Source organism: Bombus huntii, chromosome 7 (assembly GCF_024542735.1).
Source record: "Bombus huntii isolate Logan2020A chromosome 7, iyBomHunt1.1, whole genome shotgun sequence".
Lineage (NCBI taxonomy): Eukaryota > Metazoa > Arthropoda > Insecta > Hymenoptera > Apidae > Bombus > Bombus huntii.
The window spans coordinates 6,663,975-6,686,722 of record NC_066244.1 but is presented as its reverse complement, the minus strand read 5'-3'; the positions used below and the strand labels follow the sequence as shown (position 1 = coordinate 6,686,722).

At 28.4% G+C, this 22,748-nt stretch overlaps 2 protein-coding genes and 2 long non-coding RNA genes across 12 annotated transcripts; 2 read left to right on the top strand and 2 right to left on the bottom strand.

The window, feature by feature from the left end:
- Window positions 1-495: 495 nt before the first annotated feature.
- On the bottom strand, window positions 496-12,107 carry LOC126867631 (multidrug resistance-associated protein 1). 4 transcript variants are annotated; one of them, XM_050622336.1, is made up of 23 exons: window positions 11,955-12,107; window positions 11,710-11,859; window positions 11,121-11,420; window positions 10,882-11,019; window positions 10,681-10,794; window positions 10,394-10,593; window positions 10,244-10,264; window positions 9,991-10,176; window positions 9,272-9,905; window positions 9,012-9,158; window positions 8,852-8,936; window positions 8,578-8,777; window positions 7,995-8,496; window positions 7,200-7,377; window positions 6,975-7,101; window positions 6,681-6,900; window positions 4,955-5,175; window positions 2,702-2,882; window positions 2,491-2,599; window positions 2,277-2,403; window positions 1,625-2,147; window positions 1,307-1,553; window positions 496-1,236 (listed from the first exon to the last, which is right to left on the bottom strand). In XM_050622336.1, the coding sequence occupies exons 2-23, from the start codon at window positions 11,752-11,754 to the stop codon at window positions 1,122-1,124; spliced, it is 4,620 nt and encodes a 1,539-aa protein (XP_050478293.1). In that variant the 5' UTR covers window positions 11,755-11,859; window positions 11,955-12,107; the 3' UTR covers window positions 496-1,121. The 4 variants fall into 4 exon arrangements, with proteins under 4 accessions (XP_050478293.1, XP_050478292.1, XP_050478294.1 ...); XM_050622335.1 differs by lacking the exon at window positions 4,955-5,175 and adding an exon at window positions 3,549-3,769; XM_050622337.1 differs by lacking the exon at window positions 10,244-10,264.
- Window positions 12,108-12,197: 90 nt separating this feature from the next.
- LOC126867646 (uncharacterized) lies at window positions 12,198-13,067 on the top strand. The gene is made up of 2 exons (XR_007690367.1): window positions 12,198-12,501; window positions 12,583-13,067. It is a non-coding gene; the product is annotated as an uncharacterized LOC126867646 (long non-coding RNA).
- Window positions 13,068-14,683: 1,616 nt separating this feature from the next.
- LOC126867629 (ral GTPase-activating protein subunit beta) lies at window positions 14,684-22,742 on the bottom strand. 6 transcript variants are annotated; one of them, XM_050622327.1, is made up of 25 exons: window positions 22,558-22,739; window positions 22,095-22,437; window positions 21,581-22,001; window positions 21,361-21,387; window positions 21,032-21,246; window positions 20,767-20,950; window positions 20,405-20,665; window positions 19,978-20,169; window positions 19,677-19,781; window positions 19,464-19,604; window positions 19,157-19,395; window positions 18,846-19,076; window positions 18,600-18,753; window positions 18,433-18,540; window positions 17,968-18,069; window positions 17,589-17,729; window positions 17,484-17,498; window positions 17,246-17,406; window positions 16,990-17,163; window positions 16,506-16,915; window positions 16,009-16,420; window positions 15,621-15,933; window positions 15,273-15,536; window positions 14,947-15,196; window positions 14,684-14,882 (listed from the first exon to the last, which is right to left on the bottom strand). In XM_050622327.1, the coding sequence occupies exons 2-25, from the start codon at window positions 22,128-22,130 to the stop codon at window positions 14,756-14,758; spliced, it is 4,683 nt and encodes a 1,560-aa protein (XP_050478284.1). In that variant the 5' UTR covers window positions 22,131-22,437; window positions 22,558-22,739; the 3' UTR covers window positions 14,684-14,755. The 6 variants fall into 6 exon arrangements, with proteins under 6 accessions (XP_050478284.1, XP_050478287.1, XP_050478285.1 ...); XM_050622330.1 differs by lacking the exon at window positions 17,968-18,069 and having other exon boundaries at window positions 22,558-22,742; XM_050622328.1 differs by lacking the exon at window positions 17,484-17,498 and having other exon boundaries at window positions 22,558-22,741.
- LOC126867645 (uncharacterized) lies at window positions 17,039-17,464 on the top strand. The gene is made up of 2 exons (XR_007690366.1): window positions 17,039-17,183; window positions 17,255-17,464. It is a non-coding gene; the product is annotated as an uncharacterized LOC126867645 (long non-coding RNA).
- Window positions 22,743-22,748: the final 6 nt, after the last annotated feature.

The window sequence follows — 22,748 nt, the reverse complement described above, 5'->3', positions numbered from 1 at the left end:
AATCAAATGTCTAATTTTTTGTATAAAATGTGCTATGAAAATATCAATGTAATGTAGATTTATAAACAATTTAAAGTACAAATTGCTATATATATATATCTATAATATATTCATAAAATACAGTTACTTTGAAGTCAAGGAACATCTACATATTCGTGAATGTTCTTGTATTATTTTGCTTAGTACCATATCAATTATAATTGTGTTCATATAAGCATTTATTCTCTCGAAGTAATTATCAAAAATAATTGAAAACAATGAAATGTGAGATTAAGAATACAATTATTATCGAGTATAATACTATAAATAATATTCATAAAACGTGACAAATTGTGAACGAAGCAGAATTTAATTATTCTTTACTACATTTTAAAGATTGCATGGCATTAGCGAAGTCTATTATTTTGTACATTAATATACTGTATGTATAAAACGTACATAATTTATAATATTTGAAAAATTAAAATATTAAACAATAAAAACAAAACCTTCATATATTATATAAAATTGTAATCTTTTATTTTGTCTTAAATTCATAAATATTAGAGAATACTATTTACACAGCTTGAAGATGCATCATATTTGTCAAACAGTACAGAATGGAGTAACAATTTTAACCAAGACAAATCAACAGCAAAAGTAAATGATGCTACGTATTTGTATATATATAATTCCTGTGATGTAAAATAAAAATAAGGCAGTATGGGTATAATAAAGTTTAATGGAAATAAAAATAACTAAACAATACTGTTGTATTTTGTACGTTGCTTAAATTTTATATACTGTGTAAGCTTGAGCTTACAAAATTTAAATTATTAAAACAATATATACGTGTTTAAAAATTGTTGCTACTCAGCACAACTGTGCCGCTAAAATGGCAGTACTTTAAGTAACGGACATCCGTACTACTTTACAAATGGGCTGTGCTTGATAATATTTAAAAATGATGTAAGATTTGACTGAAAAATGCTCTACAAAATTTTCGATTCTTTCAAATCTAAGCATACCTTGCCTTTCTCTATATAAATGAATTGCTATACCTTTTGTTGTTATTATATATTCATAGATTAGAAATTATCATTGTTTCATTGCTTATACAGTATTTGCGATATGCATTTTATCTATGTAGCAAGGCCTGCATCTTTAGCTATACTACTGAACAAACTAGTCGAATTATGCAGCAATGTGTCTGGAGAATCATATTCCATGATGCGCCCATTATCCAGCACAATGACCCTATTAGAAGTTTTTTTATTTAATATCAATCATTACTTTGAAAATTATATTACAAACTTGTAAAACATACCTGTCTGAATCAAGAATTGTATTAAGTCTATGAGCTATCGTAAGAACTGTGCAATCTTGGAACTCTTGTCTAATTGTTGTTTGAATTAAATCATCTGTTTCTAAATCAACTGAAGCTGTGGCTTCATCGAGAATCAGTACTTTCGTTTTCCGAAGCAATGCTCTTGCTAAACATATTAATTGTCGTTGACCTATACTTAGATTCTCTCCACCTTCTGATAATTCATATAAAAGACCATTTGGCAAGTCTAAAATGTAATAAGACATTATATTTCCCACGTAATTTCTCAATACTATTTATCAATAAAATAGTATTCACTTTTTACAAAGGATTTAAGATGCGCATGTTCCAAAGCTCGCCAAATTTCATCATCAGTATAATAACTGAAAGGATCTAAATTTATCCTTAAACTTCCTGAGAATAATACAGGATCTTGAGGAATAATAGTCAATCTAGATCTTAGATCATGAAGTCCCAATTTAGTAATATCAATGTCATCGATAATAATCTTTCCATCAGCTGCTTCTATTATTCTAAATAGAGCTAATGTCAAAGACGATTTCCCAGCACCAGTTCTACCAACGATGCCAACCTTTTCTCCTCCCTTAACGGAAAACGATAATCCACGAAGAACAAGGTCTAAGCCTTCCCTATAACGAACTTTGTAATCTTTAAATTCTACTCGCCCTTGCAAAGGCCAATCTTTAGGTACTGTATAATCTGGATTTTTCCATGCTGCTTCTTGAGGGGTTTCTCCGTATTCTTTTATTCTTTCTACAGCTACTATGTTAGTTTCAACATCAGAAGTCATTCGTACTAACCAATTCAATGTTTGAGTAACCTAAAGTGACAATTTTTATAAAAATTTGTTTTAAAATCAAGTTAATCAACATTTTTATTCATTACTCAGTAATGAAAGCAGTAATGAGTAGTGCATATATCTCATATCTCGTTTATATGTATAACTTACTTGTAAAGCATAACTAACTGATAAACCAACTACACCAGATTGTATAGTGTCTCTACCTAATACAGCAAACAATGCAGCAAAGAAAATAATTAAATTTCCAACCATTTCTAAACGTACTGCTAACCATCTGCAACAAAACAATGAATCACATTTCATATAATCATTTTAACTTTAATATTCATTTGACATTAAAATTTGTAGGAAAAATTTATACCTGTTTGCAATTATACTAGGATAATAGCACATCTGATTAAAATCTACTTTACTTTCAGATTCTTGAATAAATCGGTCTTGCACTCCAAATGCCCTAATCATCTGTGCTCCTAATAAATCAATTAGTGATATTAACTATACATAATTATATATTTTTGCTACTTAATTATTCTAAAATTATAAATCAATAATAAAATAAATATTTTACATACCAGAAACTGTTTCACTAAAATGTGAATATATAGGAGATCTTGAAACAGATTCTAAACGTTTCAACTGTCTTGAGGATGCAACATATAAGCGTTGAACAAAGTAATAAATTACACTTATTGGTATTATGACTGCTATAAATTCTGGTGTACTAAAACTTATAACCACTAAAGTGGCTATGACCTGTAATATGAAGATAATATTCAGTAAAAAAAAATATTCCTTAAAGAATAAAAACAAAAGATAAAATCAAACACTGATATACATATAATCAATACATATAAATACATGTATATAATCATGAAATAGTAACCAGAAACTAGCTTTGATACAAAGAACTTATGAGTTAATGATCATGCAAGTTCTTAGATGAAGCACCCATATCTATATTTCCAGACATTAATACACAATTGAGTACAAAACTATATTCATTTCAATTAAAGAATGCTTGCACCAGCATCTCTACCATTTGCTACACAGGCATACTCTCTTCATATTCGGTAATTTTAACACAATAAACTATAATAGTAATTTATTGGAAGGGACACAATTATACTTGATCTCAATTTACACAATGTTTTTACACCAAATTATTTAAAATTACATATCATTATTAAATACTTAGAGTTCATTAAAGAACTATAATTGAAGTAATGTAATACATCATTCGATGTAAGATTGCAGAATGATTAAATGATCAAGATGTTTTTGATGATTATTCAGGAAATACCAACCCTTTAGCGAAATAGAAGTATATGAGCATCCAATGAATTATGATTTAAGGAATTATAGCATGGAAATGGTTATAGTCAATCATCTTAATTTGGTTCAGGTATTTCCAAAAATTACCTCAAACAAACAATAGATGCTATCGGAAATTTGTTGGGGAAGAGATGTGTCCAGTACGTCGACATCTTTAGCAAACCTGGAGATAATACGACCAGTAGGAGTCGTATCAAAGAAGGTCAATGGAGCACGCATCACTGCACGCAGCATCATTATGTGCATCTGGCGAGCAGCCAGCCAGCAGCCCAGTTGCGGTGCCAAATCGCAGAAAAAACTCGCCATCGCTACAACATCAGACATGATTTGCTTTCATTGTAACCATTCTAATAAAATGGTACAAATATGACCAAAATTTTTAAGAATCTAAGGCACTCTATAAATTCTTTCCATTTAATATTTTTATATGAATTTTTCATTGTTATTTTGAAGTTTTATTCAAAACAAATAGTTTATAATATAATTTATTATCATATAATAAGAATGGTTTGAAAGCACTATTCACTTCTAGTATCCATAAACAAATAGAAGTTCATTTCATCTATATTTTTTAACAACTATAAGTTTGTAATATGAAAAAATTAAAAATACTAATCTGTCTTATGTTATGCGAGGTGGTGAAGTTTGCTGTGGTGTGGCATGCCAGATATGAATAATGAAACAATACACAAGCAAATCAAGCATACTTAGAGAAGTTTCCATATTTGATACAAAAGATATGTACTACTTTGAAGCACAAGCAATGTTACTTTTTTATAAAAACATTGATTGTATAATTGTGTCCATTACCTTACTGATTATGATGTTATTATTGCTCTGTAGGTTTTTATACTATAGATTGTTGGTGACTGTATCAAAAGATTGTTAAAGTTGACATTTATTGCTAATTACAATTTTTATGATAAGATTTAAACATTAAAATGGTCGTTGATATTGATTAAACAAAATATATATTAACATTCCAACAAAATATATGTAGATATTAACAAAATACGGTCACCACACAATATATTTTATTATACTAAGGAAAACATAATCATGAATTAAAGTAAGATCTTATCTATCCCCAAATATAAGAATGAATTCTACTAGATTTTACATTAAGAAAATATAGATTATGAATAAAATCTCAAACATTTTTTAACGAACACTTGTCCAATAAGTTAATGTACTTTTGTGAATAAAATAACTATTGACTGACTATTATAATGACGTTAATAAATAGAAATACTTTCTTTTTCAAATAATCAGTGCATGAAACCCTTTGATCTGTATATGCATGCAAACATTTGTATTTCAATTTCTTTTTATATTTAAAAAGCTTATATTTTTTTATGAGCACAATTAGATATAAATGATTGGAACTATTATTAAACATAGCCACTGCGTAAGTGGATATAAACTTAATTCATAATCTTTGATGAGATTTAGAATTTGTTAAGCACAGTATTTACAACTTGAAAATATCATACCCCAAAGAGGCAAGTAATCCAAGAACGCAGTATGGATGGCAGCGTATTATCAATGACATCAGTGTCTTTAGAGAGTCGATTAAGAATTCGACCGGTTGGAGTTTTGTCAAAAAATGACATTGGGTTCCGGAGAACACGTTGCAACGTATTCTCGAAGAGATGCATGGAAGCGCGTATTGTTCCTTTTGCCAAGATTAATGCCCCTCCAAGCACTGTCACGCCTACAATGATTGGTGAGAACTTTGGTATATCATTAAACCTAACGATTATATATCAAGAATTGCATCAGTTCTTGCAATATTTCCATTTCACATACATTATAAATTTAAATGAAAAATTAATCTTTTTAGCAATAATATCGAGTTTTGTTATTTCTCACCATCTGCTTAATACCATGTGCAAGTCCCTTTTTACAGTCACACATGTATTAAGATGCATTTATAATTAAAAGATACTGATATTATTGTAGCATATTAACAGAACATGAATAAATCCTTACATCAAAATTACCTAACTTTATTTATCCTAACAAAATTAACTAAGTAACATAAATTAATTAATAAACGTGCACATTACTACTGTCATCTTTTAATCGCTATTATTCTTTAAACAAATTCTCATATTCCAAACGTATTCAAATTTTAGATACTACTTTAAATTTTTTCATTAATAAATTTTTTTCATTAATACTGATTGATCAAATTTTTATGTTTGTGATAAAGTATAAAGTATTACATTACTGTCCTTTCTAAAACGATGTAGTATCAAACAGAATTGGTAAGAGATTGTAAAGATTATAGTATAAAAAATAACATTGAATGATAAATTTTCTTTGTTTAAGTACTGGTTACTACAAAGTGCATTTTTACGTAAATAATCATTGTTCTATTATTATGAAAAAATGATATAGCATGTTAATATTATTAGTAATTCAACCTGACTAGATAGAAATATAAAGTACACACTTATGTGTATATAAAAAATAAATAAATTTGCAGTTTCAATAACAATTGGATTATAATAAGTATGAAAATTTAAAAATATAAAACATATAAAATTTATATATTTTGATAATAGATAGGTAATAAAAAGCTTTGTTATCTCTCTACTTCATGCTCAAATATTATACATAAATATTACATGAGCTTATACATATATGTGAATTGATCAGTGAATAAAGTAAGTAAGTACATGCGACATATTAATTGCGATAAAATGCGATAAAATTAATTTTGAACAGCAAAAGTAATTGAAATAATTGCATTTAAACATACATATATCTCTACAAAGCTTTATTTTATTTATAAATATTCTGTTAACACAGCAAACCGCACTCGCACTAATATTTTAAGATTTCGTTAGTATTTTAGTTTTAATTGCGTAATTTCAAACAAAATGTATAAGAAAAATATAATGGTTTTATAATGTTTATATACAAACAGTTAGTCACATACGCATTTTGTACAAGCACATTTTGTTTTATTATAACAGTTTAAAATTAATCAACAAAATTTAATTGTCTTAAAACTGTGTAGTCTGTGAAGGAACACGCCTTTAAAACAATATTTAATTTATGATAAATAAGACAATTACTGTACTGAAAAATACTTGGGATATTACATATTTTTGGGAAATAATCTTACCTTATATAATTGTTATTTGTAAAATTCTAATTCTAAGAAACACTAATCAAAAGACAAATAATTATAAATTTTTAAGAACATACCTTGACCAAGACCAAGTCCACCATAAACTCCAAGATACATATTTTGTTTAGCATGATCGACTGTATTATTATAAGTTGTTAAATTACTGTCTGACCATACACTGAGCCAAGCATTTGAACCAATATTAAATCCTTGAAAAATAGCGTTCATTATAATTGTCGATATTGATAAAAACCAACCAATGGATTTGAAGTAATGAGAATAGACTCGCCATTTAACCTTGATAGTAAAAGTAATACATAAAATTACATTTTTTTCAATAATCTTATCAAATAAGAAAAATAACAACTTACACTTCCAGTTTCAGTTTTTTCCACCTCTATTAATTTTTCTCCTGATTTTGGAGGTAATAACTTCGTTTCTTTTATCTTATTGCTATTTTCGTAAGTACCAGATTGCTGACTACTTGTAGAATACTGTCTAAAAAATTAATAAAAGATCTACACATATAGATATATGTATATAAATAATAACAAATATATTTTATATAAATATAATAATATATAATATAATTTTACCTTTTCAACGAACCATTTAAGGATCTTTTATCAACCATTGAACCAGATTCACTTTGACTTTCTGACATTCTTGATCTACCTCTTGTTAATTTCTGTTGGAGTTCATTTGATCCAATTGTAGATTCCAAATGTTGTTTAATTTCATGCAGATCTGCCTCTGATCCGCCATCAGCATGTACTATTTCAAATTTGTCACAGAAAAATATAAACTAACATAACATATTAAAGGATAAATATCTTGAATAGTATCTCGAAATTAGAAAATAGTAATAGGATACACTTTTACATTAAAATAACAAAACCTTGAATGCATTCAGCAAATCATGGCTGTTAATTTCAATAGTTCAAAAATAAATTACAGAAAGAATTATAACACTAGTTACTTCATTTCAATAAGTCTCTGATTCAAATTTAACATGCAGTAAAATCTTACATGCATATCTTTCTCTTTTGAACAAAGGAGAAAATATATTATGCTACAAGAATAGTAAGAAACAAAATTGATGTGAAGGTTACTTTATGCTACAAGCTGGCTGATAAGTTTTAATAGTAGCAAATTGCAAAAAATACTAACATCCTTGATACTCTAATATCACAAGCCAAATGCAATATAAACCATTTTCTGGACAATCACATAAATTGAAGTAGGAAAAGGAATCGCAATTACTTTTTTCACTGACTTACGATTTCCAACTTAGATTCATGAAAAATATAATGAAAAATTAATACAAAATAGAATACCTAAATAGAAACTGAATAGAAGAAACTAGAAAAATTAGAAAAAGTGGTATATACCTTCTTGAAGATGTTGCACTAGAAACTCAGAAAAGGCTCCTCTTTTTTCTAAAAGTTCTTTGTAAGTTCCAACTTCTGTTATTTCACCATCTTTAAGAACAATGATGTTATCAACTTCAGGTAAATAAGTAATACCATGTGTGACAAGTATTCTAGTTTTCTTCCTAAGCAGACCACTAGGGCCAATTACGTTTTCAAATATATGTTTTCCAACATGTGAATCTACTGCACTCAATGGATCATCCAAAAAATAAGTATCGGAATCATTGTACACTGCTCTTGCCAATGATACTCTCTGTTTTTGCCCACCAGATAAATTTATTCCTTTTTCTCCAATTTCAGTTTGATCACCCGCAGGTAGCACTTTTAAATCTGGATTTAATGCACATGATTCAATTACGCGATTATATACATTTTTGTGCATTGACTTCCCAAATAAAACATTATCTTGTAACGAAGCATTTTGAATCCATGCTTGTTGAGGCACAAATGCTATAGAACCCTATTTATAAAAAAAACATATAATAACATAAAGAAATCTTTCATATTAAAAATTTTGACGTTTATCTAATGAAGTATTTACTTTCGTATTGACTCTACCACTTATTTTGTCCATTTCTCCAAGAAGAGCTGATAAAAGAGAACTTTTCCCTGATCCTACAGTACCAACAACAGCTATCAATTGACCCTGTTCTACATGAAGATTGATATTTCTTAATGTTGGTCTTTCAATATTTTCCAAATCCCATGCAAAGGTGCCATTCTCAATTAATAATGTGTATGCTACATCACATTAATATATATGATATATCCAGTACGTAATAGTCGCAAATATATAAAAATCATCAGAAACTTACATTCAGATGGATCATGCTGGACATTATTTGGATCTAACTCTTCTGAATTCATGAATTTATTAATACGTTTTACGGAAACATAAGCCTAGGTATTATACATTATATTAAAAAAGAAAAATCGTGATTGCATTGTAATTTAATATAAGAAATTTTTATTTACCTGAACCATGTTACCAATTATCATAGGTAATATAGAAAGTGGAAACCTTAAGATATTAAAAAGACTGAGTGAAACAAAAGCAACTTTGCTACTTAAACGATTGTTTTCATCTATAAGTACATAGGTTGCAAAGGACACCAGTGAGACCTACAAAGTTTATAAAAAAAAAAGAAAAAGTAAATAAATAATGAAAGAAAACAATAAAAACATAGGTAAACATAAAAATCATGTTCATCCTTAACTCATCTTTAAAAACTTACTAAAAAAGGTGCAAAAGACCAGATAAAACTTATTCCAGAATTGAGATATGCTGTTTCTTTAAGTACTTTAATTTCCTTTGCACGTATCTTCAGTATTTGTTCCTCAAACGAGGGTTCCCATGCATATAGCTTTAATACTTTTATACCATTAAGTACTTCGTTCATTAATTTAACTCTTTCATCTTTATATTTCATTTGTCTAATTTGTAGTGTCTTAACTCTATTAGTGATTAAGACATTTATTGGGATGAGAATAAGTAGAACAGCTAAACCAGCAAGCACAGCTGGCCCCAAAATTTCCCATAAAAAATATAATGCTAAAACTATCTGCATTGGTGCAGACCAAATCATATTTATATATGCCGTTAAATCCATAAATCTTTGTGCATCCACAGACATTAAGTTTACTATTTCACCAACTGTTGACTCTTTTCTGGCGGAATTAGATATTCTCAATGCTTTTCGATAAATTGCCGCAATTAACGCAGTACGTACTCGTAATCCAACTAAGAGCATACGATGAAAATATTGAGACAAAACTAATGTTTGAAATGTAGCTGTAAGTAAGAGTAAAACTGCATAAAAATAGCCTTTCCATAGCGGTTCGGGTTTCTCAATAAAATCGATGAGTAACCTATATTAGAAGCATCATTAGTTTTCAGCTATGATTTTATGCAATTAATTTTTAATATAAAGAACATTAAAATTCATTTGCTTACCTTAATATTTGAGGACTAGCGAAAATTACAATATCTTGCACGAATTTAAGTGCAGCTCCAAATAAAAATGTGGCACCAAAAGCTTTGCAAAGAGGAAGCAAAACTGATGATGTCTTTTTCTTATATTCATTATTAAAATCTACTCGACCAGATGATTTTCTGAATGATGCCTTAGTATTTTGTACACTAGAAACAGATAAAACTTAAGTTTATATTTATATGCTCAGCTATATATACGATTTAATTAACTTACCTACAGTAAGTCCAAAATACTCTTGTTAGCGAAAGTAAATTGATATCTTATTACTAATGTAATATATGATAAAATTTATTTGATTCTATTCATTCATTTTTACTATATTTTTATTCTCTAATATTAAATATTTATAAATATCACACTTACTTGTTACTTTTTTGTGCACTTTTATTCCAATATTTGTTGAATTTAGGTACAATTTCTTTAGCTGTGTCTTCTGGATTTATTGTCCATAAATCTGTAGTTTCTAGGGGTGTTTTAAAACCTTTCCATGCCATTGAATCAAACCAAGTAAAAAAGATTTTTGCTGGAAACGAAGATCTTTGTTCTGGACATGGCTTTTCAACCTATAAATACAATATAGAGCATTAAATCCTAATGTTTTATTTCATGCATAATGTCACGTATTAAGAATATGATATATGTTTACTTACGTTGGGATATTCTGAATATTTAGGCTCTGCATCAACCAAGAAGTTCAATAAGAATAGAAATACCACTATTGGATAATATATCATGTATGATACAAATGGATAAGTAACTTCATGCTAAAAAAATGATATAAAAAGAATTAATAAATTAATAATGAATTTATATCAATTGTTTGATTATTTACTGAACCCATTATTACATACGTTATTTATATATAACCTTAATAAACTTCTATATTGAACAACTCCGCATATGGTAAGGAGAAACCAAAATAAATATAACAGTCCAGAGGTTTGCATGCCATATTTTTTATTATATATTACTAAAGTACCTGCCTTAATCTATAAAAATGTTAAAAAAATGATATTACTAGCATGTAAGTTCAAAGTCATTAATTTTTTGTGTAATCTATTTTAATAATCTATATTCTAATAATACTTACAAAAGTAATAATTTTTATAACTGGAGTACAATAATCAACATTATAAACTTTGACATAAGTACTTCTATGTATAGCTGTTCCTATGTCAACAATACTAAGTATAATCAATGCTACTATGAGTATTTGTTTTAAGATAAATAACCATGTGTATGGGATATTTTTGCTTTTACTGTTTAAAAAATAATAAATTTCTATTCCAGAGAATAGCCATAAAAATGTACATGGCACCCATATCAACACAGTTTTCTGAAAACATTCTGTGATGTCTGGATCTTCTGTATTCCATGTTAAACTATTATTCTAAAATGTGGAGATATGAATTATTATAACATTTGTATTAAACATATATTATTATAGATTATAACAAAAATTCTTTCTTAATTTAAACAAAATTACATTATTATATTTCGTTTTGAAATTTGTTAAATACTACTAAAACAATACAAGTAATATGTTTTAATATCTCTATTCTTTAATATTAAACATAATATTATATTTTCAAATATCATATATAATCTATAGTTTAATTTAAAAATCTTATAATACAAATAAAACAAAAACATATCGAAGGTACAAGTAGAATTCTTACCCAAAAGTCAGTACCGCAAAATTGATCCATAGTATGATCTTTCATAAAAATACATTTGCTACTTCATAGGTTTTTTCTTCAGTTATATACCCGAATTACACTTATCGGTACCCTTTTATAGGTTTCTTGAGCAAGATAAAGTGTTTTACACTACACACAGATATCAGTTAATTTCAATAAATGATCTTACTCAACTAGAAGGCGTTCAATTGAAGAAATATACAATTACATTATATGTATATTACCTTATATATCTATCTAAAACTAATTGGTACACAACTATCCGCTCACTTTCTCAAACAAACGTAAACTGTGTCTGAATAGAGACCGATTCACATTTTAACATTGGCTTATTTGCCCAATCAAGATGCATTACGTCATCGCTTACATTACATGCGCAAAATTCTGAAATAACGGTTCAACTTTTAAAAAGATAGAATTGTTTGTAAAACCGAAAATGGAAAACTCGATAAAATGAGAATAATAGAAACTTTTAAAATGTATCATAAGTAATTTATATGTTATTAATAAAACAATATATTTAAAACGTAACATAACTTTTTATTAAAGTATAAGAATTTCTAGATATTTTATTTCTTTTAAAGATGTATATCTAGTTCTTTATTTTCATTACGATTTTACATTCACATGTGCAAGTATATATCCCTTTTTAAAGTTAAAAATACCTGCGTATCTTGTATTTTTATGCTTATTTTTCTGATTTGTCATGAGATATAACGAATTATGTAATTATTTTTCATTGCCATATTTCTTGATATATGCTGTATTGTAGTATGTATGAAAGGTTCTTTTAATCACTTTTTTTAATCAACATAAGTTTTAACACTTCTTTTAATCAAAATAAGATTTCAGATCAAATATAAATTACGTCAATTTTTATGTTTCATATCCTAGTTCTTCATCTAACAGAGCAACTAAAAAAAATTAAATGAAAAATTGTACTTTACATTTTACTATTACGAAAGAACAAAATAAAGATTATTTATGGTTTGATTTCCATATACGAAAAAGTCTCCGTGATATAAAGCTTTTCCGAAGGTGTGATATCTACTTAAGCTATACGATACCAAAGATTAATATTCTATCAATATTTGATAATGTCTATTGAGATAACGATTGATTGTATACAAGATTTTTAATTTCGATTTTAAACGGTAACTGTATACCAGGAGTTTCTTACTTTGTATTTCATAAGATCACACTAAATTGTATAACAATGTACGTGTACGATACTACATAATGTGCAAAGTCACAGAATGACGCAGCTATATTTAGCGTACTGATATAAAAGATAATAACGCAATGTATGTGTAAATACACTTCTACTAATCGCTTGATTTGCTTTTGATTATTCATGTCTATTTCTATTAAAATTTAATAATATCTTAAGCAATGATACAATATAATATTTTTTATACGTATATTGATAAAACAATTTTATAGGAACCTAATTCTTAATTGGCTGTAGTATATTACTTTATATTTAACATAGTTGGAAAACATTTTATATAACTGTAACATTAATATAGATATAAAAAGCAAAGGAAGAAAAAATGATGTGAGTATGTAATTGTGCAGTATTTGTCTTATATAGTTATTTTTTTTACAATTATAGACATTATTAATAAATATATTTTGTCTTATAATTAGAAAGCCAACATTGTTGTACAAGTTACATAACATATTTTCAATGATTCAAATATTTTAATTGCTACATATCTACAGGGCGTTTCCTTTATTTCAAAAAATCGAAATATCTCGTAAGGCATTAATCTTATAAAAAAAATATTTTTTAAAACAAATGTTATTTACTATGAAAGGGCACATTATGTGATGCAATCTATCTTTTTGCAGATCCAATAGTGGGGGGATATTAAGGTCAACTTCATTTTTTTAAATGGAACCATATATATCTTTTAATACATACATTGATCGAACCATCTTGGCATTCTCTATAAAAAAGAGTTAACCTACTTGTGTTGAAAAATGTTAGTTTGGCATTTCCTCTTTACTGTAGCAGATATTTTCACTTTAAATTATCAAATGAAATATACAAAGAAAACGTAAATACCGCCTCGTGCTTTCCTTGTCTTTCATACGTTAAATTTGAGAAATTAAAGTTAAAATATTTGCTAAACTAGTAGTTTTTCGATATAAATAGGTTAATACCTTTTTATAGCTAATGCCGAGATAAATCGATTAATGTATTAAAAAATATATAGTCCCATTTAAAAAAATGAAGTTGACCTTAATGTCTCCCCACATCATCCGACCTGTAAAAATATAATTTGCAACACATGACGTGCCCTTCGCATCAAACAATAATTGTAAAAAGAATTTGTTTGTTGGAACCAATCACTTACGAGGTACTTTAATTTTTCGAGATAAAAGAAACATCTTGTATATTATAAATAAGTACAATAGAACCCTGTTTATATGAATCTGTCACGGAACGAATTAGTTCATATAACTAGGTTGTTCATATAATAAGAGTCCACCTATTTCTCTCCAACAGCTATGATTTTTCGTTCAGTCGATAGATCATGCTTATATAAGAGATTCCATGAAACATGTACTTTTAAATGCATAATAATGTTGCCAATTTATATCATATAACACGTATCCCTACAGTCCCTACTGTTTCAACCTTATTGTTAAAACAATTCCATGTTCATATAAGTAGATTGAGGCTCGGTGGTAGTTCAAATAATAGGAGCTCAGTTAAAGTTCAGTTAATCAGGCATTACTAAAATTTTATTCATATAACCAAAATCCTCCTATATTAATTTTGAATATGTTATATTTTATATTATATATGATAATATTATATAATGAATATTATATGATCATGATTTAATATGATGTAAATATTGAATATTATACATGTGTAATAAACAGTTATATTCTAAATTACAAAGTATGGGAAAATTAAATTTATCATTCTATGGTAATGTATATTTATTATTCAGAAATATATCTTTATTATATATGTAATTTGATGTGAATTTAATTTATATTAATTTTATTAAATTTGATAAGTTTGGGTACTACTAAATAAAAGTGTTAGTAGCTCTGGTTCGGTTAAATTTTTCTTATATTTTTGTACCATTTCTTGAATCTTCAAACGTCTACGTACATGTGGTGGGTGGTAACTGTAAAATATTATAAATATTGTACATATTAATATGACCAAACTATAATTATAATTTTATATACCTATCATTGTCAAGCCTTTTCCTACGTCCCATATTTAATGCTGTTTGTCTAACAAGTGTTCCCAATACCCTTCTAGATACAACCATTCCATCTATTAGTGGAGTGGCCAAATTAATTCTAGAAACTGGACCTTGCAATCTGACTCTCATTAATCCACTACTGAGAGCTTGGAGAAAAATTACTTGTACATCTGATACTTGAATGACTCTTGATTGTTCAAGACCGCTATAAGTACAAGGAAGAAGATCACCTGCACATAAAATGGGATTATAAAATTTCCTTTATTTGATTAAAATAAATAAATATCTTTATTTAAGTGATAATACTAATTGGAAATTGAGCAAAATCCTCTAAACTCTCTAGCCAAACAACCATAATTTTAATGTCAGTTTGTACAGGTAAAACTTGTTTAGCTGTTTTTCTTGGTTTTACTAAATCCACATTAGAAGAGGTACAGGAATTAGATCCTGTTAAACTAGGTGGTTGTTTTTCTAAATCAAGTGACATTGTTCGCGAGTTTTGCATTGTATTCTGTCCTGTCCCACTATTTCGAGGTGAAGTACTTTCACTAATGCTTCTTTCAAACCAAACTGCAATTATTAATTATTGTATAATTCGTTCACAAAATATAATATTATTTTCTTTAATACATTGTCATTCGTTTTAAGTTGTACCTTGATTAGAACTGATATCACTACCATAACTTGTTTCCTCCAGTGAGTCCGAATTTACCATATTGTTTAACTGAGTGGGTACAACAAATGCAATTTCTGAGCTAACATCTGCCCAATAAAGTACATGAGTATCGCCATTATAAAGAGCTCCACCATGATCACTATGAGCTGGTTGTGGTACATTCAATTGTGGTGTTACTCTCCATGAAGTAGAAATATGTCCAGTCCAACCGGCATGTGTTGATACAGAAACTGGCCAGCCAAGAGAATTTAAGAATTCTAAGAAATTCGATGATACATTCGATTCATGTAACTATAAAAATAAAACTACTTTACATAGATGTAAATATACAGTGATAAAGTATTCTAAAATAAAAAATGTAATTACCACGTTAGATAATATTTCTGTAGAAGTTTTTTGACCAGCTTTTACATAAAAAATGTAAACAGTATCACATGTTCTTGGACTAATGTTATCTAAAGTTTCTAAGTCTAAATAAAATCCTGGAATGGTTGGATCTAAAGCAGTAAGGCCACTGTTTCTAGATTCATTGTTTTCTTTAGGTTCGATATTTAAAAAACCAAAATGACTTAGAAACAGACGTGCAGTTTGAAATTCGTGGCAAATGTGAGGTGGTACACATTCTTCTGTCTTTTCCTCTGAAACTTTATCATTTCCATCACAATATTTTGTTTCAATATTCATTTGACGTTCTAACAATTGTGTCAAAATTTGATGTTCATTTCTGATTACATCATTATCATTCATAACTGCTTCTAAACTTGGAATAGATTCATCCCTAAATAAAATTTGGGTGTTTCAATAAAATCCCATTTTTTAATATTTTTAATTGAATTAAAATACGTTGATGAAATTTAACATACACTTTACAATGTGGAATTCGATCTACATTATCAGGAAAAAATTTAGGTTTGTAATCTGTTCGTGGAGCAGCTTCAGCTAATGGCAGTGGTCGACCTGGATTTGTATTTACACTTCTTATACTAGATCTATGTCTTGGTAAATGTCGAAGCTGCATCGTCCAAGCATGTCTTCCAAATGGACCACGTATTAATACAGTTACAGTAGGTTGTGGATCTTGATCATTTCCAAGTGGTTCTTCTAATAATGCTAATATAGTAGCATTTTCTGCAACAAAATATCGAAATCTTTCAACTGCTGCTTGACGTGGAACTCGACCCCCAGTCCAACTATTACAATGTCGGAGAAGTGATACTTCATCTAGTAAAGATGACAATGATTGTGCTCCACATGCACTAGGGAAATAACCAACCTGTAAACAAATAAATTTATTTAAAATACTTTCATAAATATATTATTTGTCAATCATAACATTGCCTAATATACTTGTTCTAAAATGACGGTAAGAAGCGCGTCAGCAGCGTCTCTAACACGCATAGATGCTGGTTTTAATTCTTTCTCATCTTTCATTTTAATGGGTTCACCAGGTTTTCCTACACTTTTTGTTCCTGACACACCAAGTTCGACTACTTCCAGAACTGTTGTTAAGCAATCCTTATCCTAAAAGAATGATTCTAATTGTAAGTATAAATTTGTTGCAATGCTAACGTCTGTTGCAATTAGATATAAATAAATTAATAACTTGTAATAGTTGTGAATGAGCAGTGAGCCAAGTTTTTAAACAACTAAATGCAGCAACAATAGAAGAATGAAGATCTTTAGAATGAGCTGGTGGTGGACGCCAACATTGATATGCAATATAGTCACAGAGCCATTTCACAGCCCGTTTACATTCTAAAGCATCTGCAATGTTTATTAAAAATATAGTATTTTGTAATTAAATTTTAAACTATAAACTGTATCATAGAATATAATTCAACCTGTTAATTTCCTTGCTGCGTATAAAATATTTAAAATTATATGAGTTGGCATATTTCCTAAATCAAAAAATACTATTATATATTTTGATAAATTTTATAATTTACCTGTTTCACGAATACGTGTTCTAGCTAATCCTGATAATATCTCAAGAGCTGCTAGAGAAATATTTAAATCTGTCTTCCATGATGATATTAATCTGTGACAAACTAAATATGTAGCTCTTACAAAAAGAGCATGAGCTGAATCTGTAACAGTAATCCATATATTTAATTATAAAAAACGTACGAATTTAACTAATTTTCAAAATACTATGTACAATATATGTTACAAATCTTTTGAAATGCAAGCTTTTGCATAATGTTATCCAAAGAAAGCTTCAATGTATAACAAAAACATCGAAATAAAAATAGATGATATTTCACAACATTTCTTATATGCACGATAATTAAACACAAAACTAATATAAAAAATACTTGTATTTACCAAATGCAACACATTCCTCTTGAAGAGTTGTAATATCAGAGGTGTCACCGAGCGAGCGTTGGTCACTGGATATACTTATTTGACTGGCAGAATCGCTGGTGACTATTAAGCAATGATGAAACAGTACAATGATGAATGCATAACAAAACATAACTTATAATAATAAAAATGAATGACATCTTACAGAAGCACGTACAAAGCAAATACAAGAAAGTAATGTTAAGCATTATGATCTTGCATTGGATATAAAGCAAAATTCAATTTTAATTTACAAGCAACTGATAAATGTTAATAAGTTGCCATCTCGAATAATGAAATATTAGTTCCAGTTATTATTACTGGAATAATGTAATTTGGAATTACCTTTCGAATTTTAACATTAGAATAATTCTTTAAAAATGTTAAGAATTTCAGTATGTATAGATACAACTTAATACCATTTAAGTAATACACGAAATAACAAACCTGATGATAATAAATTTACGGCAGAATCATGTGCCAGAGCGTCAGGTTGTGTGACTTGCTCAACTTCTTCTGCTGCTGCAGAGTCTTGTACACTTAACAGAAGAGCGCCTAAAAAGGAAAATAAATTATAAAAAATTGTAGTATATTAAATATTGAAGCAATATTACCTAGCAACATATGAGTATTCTGAGAATCAGTTTCAACTTGTAGTGCGTTTATAAGCAAATTCATAAGTCTCGATTTTAACTGTGCAAACGTTACATGATTTTTGTCAGTAACCATCGAACTTAGAAATGTTGGAAGTTCCTTGATAGTAAGGTTCTGTAAGATAAAAATTGTATAAATTGTATGAAATTATTTAATTTACAATTGTATTATTATAATAAAACAAATATTTTATATATATTAGTTACTTGAAAGTGTAGAGGTAACGCCAGCGTTGATATTAACAAATGTATTGAGGCTCTTCGTAAGTCCGGTTTTGATACAACATTAGATTTAAGTTTTAAATCTTTTTCTGGAAGTACAGTTTCTAAAGCTGATATTACTGCAGGCACTAATACTTGTACACCATTTAGATCTAGACGAAATAAATCAGCAGAATTCAAAAGAATACTTGCTAACGTTTCACCGCATTCTCGGGACTGTAAACAAGGTTTAAATACGGATTATATATATTTTTACAAATGTTATATGTGTAAAATTATAACGAATAATTTATTACCTCGTCAACTTTAAGACCATGATTCATTGCTTGATAAAATCTAGCTAGATAAATAGGTAAAATTTCTTCTCCGGTCTTTTTAGCACAAAATATTCGACATAGTGCTCCCAAAGCTTCTGCTCTTCCGGATTCATAACGATCTATGCAAAGAGCTGGTGGAACATCATTAACAGTTTCTTGCAAAGAACTAGGACCCTCAACAAGTACGGAAGATGGACGTTTTGATGCACCTGATGGTTCTGTTTATTGAGAACATTAATGTTTATATTACTTAATCAAATTGAACATTGCATCGAATAATGCTTACGTGGTAAATTTTGTGACCATCCATCAGTACCTATAAATGCAGCTTCGAATAACCATTCACCAAAAAGATGTAATATACTGTTACATTTTGGCCGCCCTGGAGCTAAAGGAGGTCTAATGTCTTGGACTAATGAAGTCATAGCTATAAATATAAGGATTTTATAATGTTCTAAATAAAATTGTTATTGAATAAAAATAATTTATTACATCTTACATGTTGTACTTGAAGCTGAAGATGGTCCTGAATTAGATATCAACATAGGTGGTGTACTTGACACACGACTTGTTGTTAAACCAATCAAGGAAGCTTTTGGAATTCCTATAATAGGAAACAATTATAAAATATAAATGATAATTTAATATATTTTTCTAACAGTTTGTTTTTAGAATGTAACATTTCTCCAAAATAGGAAAGGAGAGAGAGAAGAAATATAAAGAAATATTTGATAAAAATATATACAATTTTAGAAGACATGTGTATAAATATAAAACACCGAAAGATAAGTGCTGAATACCCTTAGTCACTGCAGAAGGTGTTACACTGAAACTTTTGGCAAGTCTGCGTTGCGTTGGAGGTGTAGGAGAAGGTTGTGTCATATCCTTACTACTTGATTTATCCCATCCTACACCTCCACTTCCAGTGCTAGCAGATCCACATGTGATGGTAGATACACAACATTCTTCCCAGCAACATGCCTGTGAAACTCCTAAAACATTTGTGACTGCGTGCAACCATCACCAACAAAGCAAGTTGGAAACTCCATATCCTATTATAGGTATTTCAAAGTAAATAGGAAAAGTGTTGAAACAGATCATCTTAATTTTTTTGTAGAATATACAATTTATAACTTGCATATATATGATCCCCAAAAAAGTGTGATATCAGTTATATTTGGATATTACAGAACTTTACATAATTCAATTATATAGACATGTACTTACCAAGGAAAGCATCCACTTGTCCAGCTATACCTTTAATGGCTTTTAAAAATATTTGTGGCAAGCTCTGTAAACATGGATGTTGACACGGATCTATTACATTTGGACTTGCAATAGCATACTGTAAAAATGCTTGAGTCTGTGAAATAACAGCGGGTCTGCATAGATCAACAGGATCACCTATAGTTCGCAACAATCTATACCATGCTTGAGCCACTGCTTCATCTGACATTGTAGGTGGCACAAGTTGAGAATCTTCTTCACCTAAGTATATTATTTACATGTCTAATAACGATATAAATTACTTATGTGAAGAACAATATAATTATGTATATAATAATAAATTATAAATTGAAATAACTAACTTATTTTTAATTCTGGGAACATTGGACCATACATAATTTGCAAGAGCCTTGCTGTAAGAGCAAGGCAAACACGATTCCATTGTTCTACCAATGCTAATCTGTGTCGCCAACGAAGACATGACTCTCTTAATGTGCGCCATAATGGTGGTGATGGAAAATTGCGTTCACATGCCACTAACCATACCTAAAAGTATTTTTATATAATTATTAGCTTGTTATAAACTGCTTATTCAATAACAACATTTTTCTTACAAAAACATAATACCTCTAACAATACACCTAGAACTCTTTCACATAACTGCTCTCCAGCATCTTCTCTTGTTGCTGGAGGAGCTAAAAGTGCATCATTAATACCAATAAGAAATAATAATAAACTCTCCCAGGTTTCTCTTTCTAAAGTGGCAGGTCCTCTTGCAATTTGTTGCAATGTTCTAAGTACTCTATGACATAAAACAGCTTGCCTATTAATTGTATCTGTTCCTGTAAATAATATTTAATATTTTACAATCATTAAGTATTTATAACTATCATTAAAATGTAACTTCTTTATATTTAGTCCTTCATGTAATGTGGTTATTTTAGTTACAAAATTACCTAGATCCTGATATAAAAATGGCCAGACTACAAAGGAAAAGATAATAACTGTTAGATAAAAATATATCCAACATGCTAAATATTTAATTAATACTAAACTTTTTTGGAGTTAGAAATTCACATTATGTATTATAAAAACATATAAAAAACAAAAGGAAAATATGAAAAAGGTGATTTATTTTATTACAGTGATTTATTTTATTACAGTGATTTATTTTACCTTCTCCTTTTCGTGGAACAAATAAATTATGAAAATGGCTGATTATTTTTCTGGCATAGAAATTAGGATCATCTATGATTGGTCTAGGTACACATATCTTCGGTGTAGAATATAGTGCAGACAACCACTCACAATATACATTAACACAATCTCTAACAGTATCATGCTCAGCCAAAGGTAAGGATAGTCCAAAACATATTACTTCCATACACCATTGTACTTCCTTATCTGTGCATAATGGACTAGGCTCAGCTGCTTGTGTAATGCCAAGATTTGCAGCCAACTGACGTACAATAGATAAAGCAACTTCTTTTCCTGCTCCAGGAGAAAACTTTTCTAGGACACTTTGACTTTCTTCTGAGCCTTGTTGAATCAAAACACTTAGAGAAGCCCATTCGGAATACATTCCTCCTTGGGTATCCTACATAGATATAATAATTAGAATATTATAATAATGGAAAAATTATTGTAATAAATATTATAATAATACAAAAAAAAAGTATTACGCCATTACCTTAAGATTAACTCTATTAAACACGCCTAAATTCATAGATTACTTTCTGGTTTGATGTCTTTTAAAAATTAAAAAAGAGAAAGTAAAATTTCGTATATATTCTTTCAATTTAGGTACAAAAACTGTTCAATTTCATTTGGTACACATAAAAACAGTACATATATTTGCAGAATTATATGTATGTAATTTTTAAAGCAACAAACATTGTCAAATATGTATAGATATGTGTAAAACTTGACAGTTGCAAGCATTATTTGACAGATTATCACTTCTATGTAGTAAGTTTCCTCAATACGGTTTTTATTGGCTGTTGTATAATTGTATCGTAATAGTGTTTTCGTTCCTAAAAAATGTCCCCATGCAATATTTAATTTATTGAAAAATATATAAAATTAAATAACTTTGGTTTCGGTGTTAAAAAATAGATAACTATAATATTTCATAATTAAGAATTATTGATTACTTTTTTAACAGTTATTGTTGTATAAAATACTAATTCCATTCATAAATACTTTCTTAAGATACAGTAAAATATTTCAAAATAAAATAAATGTGAGATCGAAAAATATTGAAATCATATCTACAAAATACATATCTGCATATATGCATGTCCATGCGTATATACAATATATATATAATTTGATTTGTTTCTAA

Excerpts from the sequence above, each read along its gene's own strand:
- LOC126867629 (XM_050622327.1), bottom strand. The coding sequence starts at position 22,130 with ATGAATTTAGGCGTGTTTAATAGAGTTAATCTTAAG. Across the intron at positions 19,605-19,676 it reads TTCAGCTTCAAGTACAACAT|CTATGACTTCATTAGTCCAA; the intron begins GTAAGATGTAAT and ends TTATATTTATAG. Across the intron at positions 18,754-18,845 it reads CGTTACCTCTACACTTTCAA|AACCTTACTATCAAGGAACT; the intron begins GTAACTAATATA and ends TTTATCTTACAG.
- LOC126867631 (XM_050622336.1), bottom strand. The coding sequence starts at position 11,754 with ATGAAAGATCATACTATGGATCAATTTTGCGGTACTGACTTTTGG. Across the intron at positions 8,937-9,011 it reads TAATTGGTAACATGGTTCAG|GCTTATGTTTCCGTAAAACG; the intron begins GTAAATAAAAAT and ends TATAATACCTAG. Across the intron at positions 7,378-7,994 it reads AGTGCAACATCTTCAAGAAG|TACATGCTGATGGCGGATCA; the intron begins GTATATACCACT and ends AATTTGAAATAG.